Source organism: Dermacentor silvarum, chromosome 4 (genome assembly GCF_013339745.2).
Source record: "Dermacentor silvarum isolate Dsil-2018 chromosome 4, BIME_Dsil_1.4, whole genome shotgun sequence".
NCBI classification, from domain to species: Eukaryota; Metazoa; Arthropoda; class Arachnida; order Ixodida; family Ixodidae; genus Dermacentor; species Dermacentor silvarum.
In genome coordinates, this window is record NC_051157.2 from 124,796,490 (window position 1) to 124,806,669 (window position 10,180).

Sequence of the window (10,180 nt, forward strand, 5' to 3'; positions counted from 1 at the left end):
CGTCCGTCTCCAAGAGCGCAACCATTTCGCAAAACCGAAAACGATGCGGGATTTGCTAACACTAGAGAAGTACGCAGAATGCAAGACTACGGCTGCAGCCCACCGATGAGCACAAATCGCACTCTCGGCCTGTCGACCTCCGGATCTCATTAATTCACCGACAAACCCTTTGCGGGAACTGCGACGGCTTGTCGAGACCTCGTGACCCCATAGCTCGGTGGTACGCGGAAGCGCGACCAAGAGAAACACAAGAGGGGTAGAACTATCTCCAGACAGAGAACGCATAGGGCCAACGCAACCACTCCGACGGCGGTATACACACAACCGGATCGCATAACCGTGTCGGCGGAACACACACGCGCGACACGTGGCCGAACCTCCGGCGAACGCAGGCAAATCGGATTTGCGCTCCCGTGCGTGCTGAATTCGCGAAAGCCAGGCGGGCGCTCTCATCACGAGCCGCAGGCAATGAGCGTCTCCATCGCCGCTTGCAGCAAAGAGTAAGAGAAACGGGACCTGCAACTCGAAGTGCCGGATAGCGTGGTACAGCATACAGGCGGTTCGCTTGTCTGCAGAGTTTCCTGGTCTCGAACAAATTATCGCTAAGAAAAATAAGCACAAGGAAATTATTCCAATTGAGAGGGTATAGTTTTGGCTGTTACTGCTCTCCTGCCGCATAGCAACAACTATACGGTTTACTGTTCTCACTGGCGGACAGCAGGAAAGAAAAATGTGTCCGATTGGGCAAAAAAAAAATCATACTCGTGATACCCTGCTGATGTTGCGTGTCGGTTTTTTGTTTTTTTCGCCGTAACTAACAGGTATGAGGAAAACAGCATAAATTGCAGTCTAGCATGTTGGGTAGAGAAGTCAATCATTTTTACCATTTACAAATAGTGCATGTACGATGCCAATGTGCGAAATGTCCTTAATTTAATAACCTATATTGTAACTTCTCGAAGCCACAATTGATGTCCTTGACCAATCGAACTTTTAGAATTGAAACTTCCTACCCGTTTAAAAATGCTACCATTGAATTTAGTTCGAGCTGTCCGTACTTAGGGCTGCGTTACTGCATTGACCTGACGTGCAAAAGCCACATCGACATGATCCCTACATCTGCTAATCGCTGGCCTGGCTGCATCAAGCGTGATCCCAAACACGCTTCGACGCACACGAGAGGAAGCTAGCCTACACTGGAATATTTGGCCCAAAATTTGAGTATACGCGTCCGCTTTGTGGTACCCAATCCGAGAATACCTTATTCATGACACTGAAGGCCTGCAAAACCATGCCGGTAATTTATATTTTCAGATTCGGGGCATGACAATTTCTTGGTATTGAAGAATTCAAGATTATTATTTTTTTTTCTCGGAAGTCAGAAAGTACTGAGTGTTACGCGAATGGAACCGGTTCAAACAGTCTTGTTGACATAAGTTCACCTACCCTGATGTTTAGAGGTTGTTGGGCACCATTATCCGCGACGTGTGATGAAATCTCTTTTACGGCTTTTCGTGAGCACTAAGTTAAATAAAAGTGGCTGCGCAAGCAACCAAAAAAAGAACGCGATAAGTATTAAGTAGCACGTTGGGTAAAACTGATTAATTCAAACATACTGCCGACCTCTGACACGACGCCTTAGCCAGGAGTGGGTCATACAACAACAAAGCAGACTGCCACAAGAGTATTCATAGCTGCAGAATATCTGCCGTTTGTGTGCAAAATGTTTAAAAAAATGTATCTGTCTTGCTTAAAATATTTCACTCTGTTTTGTTGGATTCAAGCGGAAAAGACGGCGTACTTGACCAGTTTTCTCGTTAATGTCGAGCAAGCAAATTGTGTTTTCTTTTTCCGTTCGGAAGAACTCTGCCATGCTCTCGCTTCATCAAGGTACGTCACTGCAATAATCAAATCGCTCACAGTAATACTTCTGAGAGTGAACAGAGCAAATGATTGTCATTTCCATTCTAACTTATTATCAGTAGTCTGAATCTGTACAGAGCGACTTCGTCACAATGACGTCTTTCACAGATACAAAAACAATCAATCAAATGGTACATCCCTACAAAATCATAAATGCCCGCATCGCCTAGCGGGAAGGGTCATACGTAAGAGCATCGGTTTCCGAGATTCATGGCGCTACCCAGCGGACAGGTGAATGCCTCCGCGAAGTATGAAGAGCTTTTGAGCGGTATGTTGCACAGCGTGTCCCTGGGCATGGCGCTGCCACCGCACTGAATTAGGCAGAAGGCGATGAAGAAGAGCATGTCTTCCGAGTACTCCTCGAGCCCCGGCAGCCGTCGATCCTGCAGGTACACTTCGGAGCGATATGCCGACCACAGTGCCACGTGGCCGCCGTACAGCAAGAAGGCCTCCTCCATGTTTTCGACCGTGTCCACCTGCGATCGCCAGTGCGATAGGTAGAGATCCATGACTGCAGTGAGAAGTATTCAATGTATCGACGTACGAAACAAACAAGTGTTAATCCCAGGAAACTATGCTGCAGTCTTTCGTCGACACATTTCTAGCATCATGGTGATGTGACATGACGCATCCCGATGACATGTTTGAATGAGATTTATATGAATGCGAGATCGTTTTGTATTTAATTATTTACTTGCTGCTTAAAAAGAATGTTTAAAAATCAAATGGCATTCCTACCCATTTATCGCACACCGGCACTGTGGATACTGACTACATCGAGCGATCGAGCTCATAATAATGCGTGAAAGATATTGCATAATTCACTACCGCAACGCGTATTCTCGAGCAGGCATCTCGGTAGTTGAGTGACTAGGAAATGATATGTCCTAGTAGTAACGATTCATAACTCTCCAGTAAACAATCAATACACCAGTAGCCTTATGTTTACAGAATAAAGACTTTCCGTGTACTGCGATATCAGAGCCCGTTGGAGAGCGAAAAGGGGTCATAATTTTCTTAAGGCGTTCCTGTGAACCTATAGGCTTTGTAGCTTGGTCAATGTGGGCTGATTTGCTGAATTATTAGTTATCCATTTACTGCGTCTAGCCGTATAATTTTTTCTCGCGTTGGCTAGAGAACAGTTGAAAGTGCATTCCCAGAGAAAATGCAGTAGACTCGACACATTCACTGCTGAAGTCACTTGCACCAAAGACATCCGAAGAAGGCACTTTCCTTGAGGTGCTTAACCTACTTAACCGGATGACCTACGGGTGCGTGTCCATGGTCTTCATTTTATTTCATTCGTCTCGTATATCAACTGCGGCGTGAATTTCCTGGTGTAGGAGACGGAGGCAAACCTAGGCCAATATCTGATTTATAAATAAAGACGTTTTCACTAAACCACCAGCGTAAAACAATTGTATCGTTGGCGAAGGCTTAGGTACACCAACTGATGTTACCCGTACTGTTTCGTGAGTGGCATGGTGTAAGAACAAAAGCATAAAATGCAGACAACTCGTGAAATGGAATAAATATGTGCTGCACGTTGGTTGCGAAAAGCCATTATTTTCGTATTTTGGTGCATCTAATTCGTCTCTGTCTGAAATATTCAAGGAATAAATGCCAACAAGACACATTGCCGAATATTCACCCACATGCACGTACGCATAATAAAGCCTAATTTCAATGACTAAATGAACAGCTTTTGTTTAATCGCACTGCCCCTTTTACAGCTGTGCAAAGTTCCAGAAGTCGAGACGGCGAAATGCAAAAGCAACACTAAATATCCTGCTTTTCCCCTTATCCTTGATTGAAGCTGTGACATCACTGTACTCAGTTGTACGCCAATCGCTCAAGAATAGACGCTTCTTACCTCCACATAAGTATTAAACGTTTAAACAACCAACTTGAAATTTTAGAGCCCACATAAGACTACATAGGACTGTCAGGCACGTGTTCAGCTGCCCTCAGTTGATGCTTCAGTATCTTAGACTTCTACGAACATTTTACAAGCAGATACCACTACAGTAACGATGGTTTCTGCTGCAAGTATAGCCTCGGACGAGGACCACGCCGTTAAGCATTATCGCACAGCCCGAATATATCACCGAAGTGTCACCGAAGACTATGTCATTCGGAATTTTAGTTGGAATAAGAAAAATATACGAAAACAATATTCATTTCATCTTCATCAACAAGGAATTTTCACAGAGCGCAACATACGAGACACATATTGAACAGATTTCTGAGCTATATTACATGGCCGGCAAAGTGAAGACGCCATACCGTTAAAGAGCAACATAAGACAACTGTGACGTAGAACAAGAACGGAAACGAAAGGCAAATATTACTCAGCAAGAATAAACGCACGCACGCATGCACGCACGCACGCATGCACGCACGCACGCACGCACACAAACACACACACACACACACACACACTGCGCAATGCGCAATTTGTGTTTGTGCTCACGCAAAGGGATACTAAGGCCAGCAAGGTAAGGTCAATCTGGTCAAGTACACTTTCAATCGTCGATTTGCATTTAATGTAGGTTTGCGGGCTCAAATACTTCCGTCAGGCACTTACTATCATTTTGTCCCTGCTTCTTGAAATTGTATTTTCAAGAAATAAATGCATACTCTAATTCTATACAATGCGTTAATTTTTATTTCGGATTTGGCATTGTCCCAAACCCCACCGGTAGCCATAGTGGGGTGTCACTAATTTCAAGAAAGTTTTGTTTTGTACGTCTCAGCCGATCTTTCCCCCCTTTGAAGCGAATACTCTTTGCTAGCTAGCTAGCCTCTTACGCCGATCCAGTGGCCCAAGTTGTCTACTTGCTTGGGCCACTAGCTATGTGCTCCTGGTTGTGATGCCGTCAAGGTCGTTCGACGTTACAGCGGGCACTTCACTCAAAAATACTTCAGTTATCGCCACGAAAAGGAAGCCGCAGTTGTGATGATAAACTGCGAGATTTAAACGATTTGGAAGCAATAAGCGTCGCATCCATGAGCCACGCCAAACAAAACCGAGAGAAAGAGGCCAGAAACAAATCCCCGCCATACGGTAGATGGAACACGTAAGTCTTCTTTCTGGTGTTTTACGTGCCAAAACCAGTTCTGATTATGAGGCACGCCATAGTGGAGGGCTCGATCCGGATACACGTAAGTGTATAGCCGTAAACGTAAGATCTGCCCCCTTACCTTGAAAATGGAGCGTTCGATACACGTTCGTGCACTGTTGAGCTTCTCCCGTTGCGCCGGGCGAAGGTGATCGCGCGTTTCGTAGAAGGCCTCGAAGAGCGCCTCGGAGACAAGCGATCCGATAGCTCCGTACCGGAGGCCCGAGCTCGTCTGTTCATCATAGATGGGCAGCGTGGCAGCTATGGGCGACACCACGACCGAGCGGCACGCGTGGTCATAGAAGCGGTAGTAGTTGGCCCGATCCAGCTTAGGTGCGTAGCAACCACCGATCCGCAATGTGCGCCTGAAATGTGTTGCGTTGCTGAGCCAGTCGGCGATGCACTTAAGGAATCGCAACACAGAAACTAAGAGCAATCATCGTTTGTCACGGGGAGGAAGAGCTCTTGTCCTTTTACGAAAGACGCCGGCCGTGGGCCTGGCCCAGAAGAGAACCGAGTGTGATCTCACCAATCTAGTCGGGAAATAATCTTATATGGATGAGAAGCTGTAGTGCCTTAACATGAATATAAGGGATATCAGTATATAAGACCCCGGCCGGCATTCGTCTTTGATGTACTTTGACAATAACCCCACCCGGTGCAGGCGGCAGCGTAATCAAAGGCGCGAGTATGCTGATTCTGATAGTAGCCCATTATATCTCTCCTTGCAAGGGTTTTTGTATTAAAGATGTGGGTGCGCAATTGCTGATAATGTTATTGCATTAGAGTTGTTCCGGTGCATCGCATAAGAAGCTAAGATTTTCTATTTATAGAGTTCGCCTAGACTAGTCAATAACACGGAGATTGTTAGTTCAAGTTGCGCTTGACTAAACGACGTGAAAGACAAGAAAAAGTGTCCTGACACGCAACGAGTTGCGAAAGGCGCTATTTATGACTAGTTAGTTCTTCTTCTTTCTGGGGTTTTACGTGCCAAACCCAGCTCTGATTATGAGGCACACCGCAGTGGAGGGCTCCGGATTAATTTTGACTAGTTACAATAAGAACGCTAGGAATCTATATGCCAGCCGCAATACCACTTGTGAGAAGCACGAACCTTCGCGACATTATTGTGGTGTTACTCTTGATCTTCCAGTGACTTTCACTGTTCGCAGTGTTTAGCACGGGCGATATTGATCCAGCCGCGGGAATAGTCGCGGTGTTAAGCCTCCATTCAGTCTGACAATATTGAGCGAGAAGCAAATAAGACTTACGTTTTATATATCATGGTTCTAACTCAAAACGCTGAAGCAGAAGAAACGTCGCGTGCAATGAAAGGCCTTCGGTAGATTTGTTACCGCAAAGTTATAACAGATTGACCTCGGCCTTTTTCAAGCAGACAATGGAGATGGTTTGAACAACTTCCAAATCATCGTGTCTGGAAATTTTCGAGGTAGCAGGATATAACTTCAATTGTGCATGATATATGGCAACGTGTCATAGTGTCACGTGCACTCTCTGCGAAGTCGCGGATGAGGTGATACGTAAAAGCTGTAAATTTCAGTTCGGCGTAAACCACCGCACATAAACGGACATTTAAGTGATAACATGCGTGACATCGTGGGACGGCGGTAAGGACGACATGCTGTAAGAAGAAAAAGCTGCAGGATATAGCAATATCAAGGCCTCTACGGGAAGGAAAACTTAATTCGGTGGATATTTGCATTATTTCTCTTGACAAGCGACGCTGATGTGATTTAACTCTCGTTGGGACATCTTGTAGCGTTTTGAGCGCTATCAGTGATGTTCACTTCAGCCGATGCAAACGTAAAGAAATTTCAATAAGCCGGTGCAAGTTTGATGGCCAGAAAAGAGCGACCCGGGACAAGGGCGGGGGCGCCATGTGCGCTTTATCAGGCGGGCGAAAGTCCATGTGTTGCACGTTATCATATCTACCATAGCCCGTTGAACCAGTATCTTTCTCGGTAAGTCTATTTTAGCATTCCGAACGGTAAGCTTAGTAGCTAGTTGACTTATAACACTGCATGGTTACCATGGCAGCTGGTGACGAATCTTAGTTCTTTAAACAGTCTATACCCGTCACGGCTATGAATACCCGCCTCGATGTTTTTGGCAAGTCTTGTGGCGTTTTTGTTTGCTTTAAATCAAATAATGCTTGCGATTTCTTTATTGTGTTGCGAGTGACCCAATTGTTGAATATTTATGTACGAATTATCCTCAATACCTGCACTTCGTGGCGTCGTATGTGTACCCGTGTTGCGTTCTAACCTTTGAATCGAACGCCTGCTACAGTGGAAAACTAACTAGAATGCCAGTCAATAGCAGTAACTGCAATCATGCCACAGGCTTTGCTTGATGTATCGTCGGGTTACATAAAAGAATCGCATTTCTTGCATACCTGGGATGCTATGCAGGATGCGCCGAGTTAGGCGAAACTCGGGATCTTCAAGAGCTCTGGCAACGCCCCAAGATGAAAGAACTAATGGTAACAAGACAAAGTTTGTCCGTCGGCACGCCGACAGTTTCATTGGTTTATCTAGATTCACTCTGGGTGGCTATCATTCCTCGGGCATTGCCATATTGGCGGTCAACAAACTGGGGCTCACGTGATCATACGGTCGGTGCATGGTCGTGCCTTCTTTCACTTACTTGTCGTTCCACCGAGTGCATTACAGGCACAAGCAAGTTCTAAAATAAATGCATTTAGTGCAATAATATTAGTCATTTAACGTGGGTTGTAAGCATTTTAAAATTTACAAGATGTACACTGAATGTGTATTAGACTAATTTGTAGTTTAATACGTTTCGCGTTATACCACGAGGGGGCGCTCGCCCTCCTCTTTTTTGCTCTGGATTCGATTGGCGCGGCTCACTACGTGCTTGCGCTAGCATTTCCAAGCACCAATTGATGTGTGCTTCGTTTTCTCACTGGGCTTTCAACACATCGCTCGTAGATCGCTCGTTGCTCCTTTTCTTTGCTCTGGATTGTATTGGTGCGGCTCGCTACGTGCTTGCGCTCCCATCTCCGAGCACAGATTGGTGTGCGCCTGGTTTTCACACTGGACTTTTCACAGATCGCTCGTTGCTCGCGCTAAAGAAAGGCTGCGAGTAGGGTGCGCGCATCGAGGCACCCCAGCTACCCCAGCTGCGAGACGAAGTGAGCGTCGGCTGGCGCATAAGTGGTTTGCCGCGCGGTTACCGTGTAAGCAGTCGGGAATGCCGGAAACACTCATACAAGAGTCAGAAAACTATGCTTTATTTTCTTGTACTTTGCGATGCACCTTCATACTGGCAAGCGTCAAGCGATGGCTTCTAAAAACCGCAGGAAAGAGTCGTTATACTGGGTAGCCCGAGCGATCCGTGGCTTCTAACAAACGCAAGAAAGGGTCTTTGGCAGCGCACGGGGCCGTTGAGTGCCACCACATCCTTCCCAGGTGGGACTCCAGCATCTGTACAGTTATCATGTACCTATCGCTGACGAGGTGGCGCTTCACTTTTTGACAATAACTTTCTATTTTTTGCGTGTGAACGCCCGTGATGGGGTCCACAAAGTTCACGCTGTGGTTAACTATCCCCCAATGTAGATTAAGGTATAGACCAGTTAGCACCCACTAAATTTGGGATTTGAGAAAGACATTTACAGAAGAATAAAATTGTGTAGGAGTGCATACGGCAGGCATTGCCAAATCCTCACTGGAAGCTTACCACTGTCGTTGAAAAAAAAACTGTACAATCATTGCATTCTACCGGTGCTAGCCTATGGGGCAGAAACTTGGAGGTTATAACAAAGAAGCTCGAGAACAAGTTAAGGACCGCACAAAGAGTGATGGAACGAAAAATATTAGGAGTAACGTTAAGAGACGGGAAGAGAACGGTGTGGATCAGAGAACAAACGGGGATAGCCGATATTCTAGTTGAGATTCCGATATTCTAGTTGAGATTAAGCGGAAGAAATGAAGCTGGGCAGGCCATGTAATGCGTAGGATGGATAACCGGTGGACCATTAGGGTTACAGAATGGATACCAAGAGAAGGGAAGCGCAGTCGAGGACGGCAGAAAACCAGGTGGGATGATGAAGTTAGGAAATTTGCCGGCGCAAGTTGGAATGCGCTAGCGCAAGACAGGAGTAATTGGAGATCGCAAGGAGAGGCCTTCGTCCTGCAGTGGACATAAATATAGGCTGATGATGATGATGAAATTTGGGATACATTAGTGTGCGTCACTATGAATAATCGTTCCCGGTTGAACATTGGCTGCAATAATGGCGCCTAGCGTCACTGCCTTTCGTCGGTCGACATTGAAAGTCGCAGCCCCCCTCTGGTCGCGTAGAACATGCCGAAGACCCATGGGCCACCATCTTTAACACCGGCGTAATTTTGGCGGCTCGGCGGAAAGTTGTCGCCCGTCATTAGGCGGCGTCGATTGTACTTTTGCTCGCCGCGAAGAAGGCACTCGTCAATTTGCGCTATCTACCCGGGGCCACTGAGTGGAGGTCGCGCCAACAGCTTGTCCCTCGCGACCTTACGGGGGTAGTTCCTCCAGTCGGCGATGGCGTGCTCCGATAGAAGAAACAAGTCGCCGGTCATCTCCTTCAACATCCATATGTCTACACTTTTGCTCGCGCAGTACGTGAGCCAAATCATTTGCCGCCTGGAGAGGTGGTCGTTCGGACGGCCGAGGCAGTCCGTGTTGGCGAAGTAACATCCTTCACCACTCTGCCAGTGCAGTGCAGTGGTACTGTGTAACTGCGAAAACTTCTTTCGGCACCTGTTGCACCGGAAGGGAGCCCGGCGTCCATTCTGAGTCTTCCTATATAATGTGACCACTTCGCCTTCGCAGGTTGTTTGGTCCGGGTTGAACCCCAAGTGCTCGCAGGTGCCCCAGTACTCCGATGACGACGCCAAATCTGGCCTGGTGCTGGGGCGCGGTGGACGAGCAGCGCTTGAAACAGGAGAGAGCCGAATCGATCGCACAAACTTTTCCTCCGCAGCCTAGTCACACTACTCTGTGCTCGGAAAGCATGATTTGCCGCCACGCTGTCTTCGCAGACGAGAGCCTTCGCATAACTCGTGACACAGCCACCGCACTGACGTTTCGGAAAGGCAAAAATGACGCTG

The 10,180-nt window shown here is 46.8% G+C and overlaps 1 protein-coding gene across 1 annotated transcript; it reads right to left on the reverse strand.

Moving 5' to 3' along the window:
• Window positions 1-1,966: 1,966 nt before the first annotated feature.
• On the reverse strand, window positions 1,967-6,170 carry LOC125945010 (neprilysin-1-like). Its single transcript, XM_049666539.1, has 3 exons — window positions 6,160-6,170; window positions 5,128-5,410; window positions 1,967-2,399 (listed from the first exon to the last, which is right to left on the reverse strand). Exons 1-3 carry the CDS (start codon window positions 6,168-6,170, stop codon window positions 2,103-2,105), a joined length of 591 nt encoding a protein of 196 aa, XP_049522496.1. The 3' UTR covers window positions 1,967-2,102.
• Window positions 6,171-10,180: the final 4,010 nt, after the last annotated feature.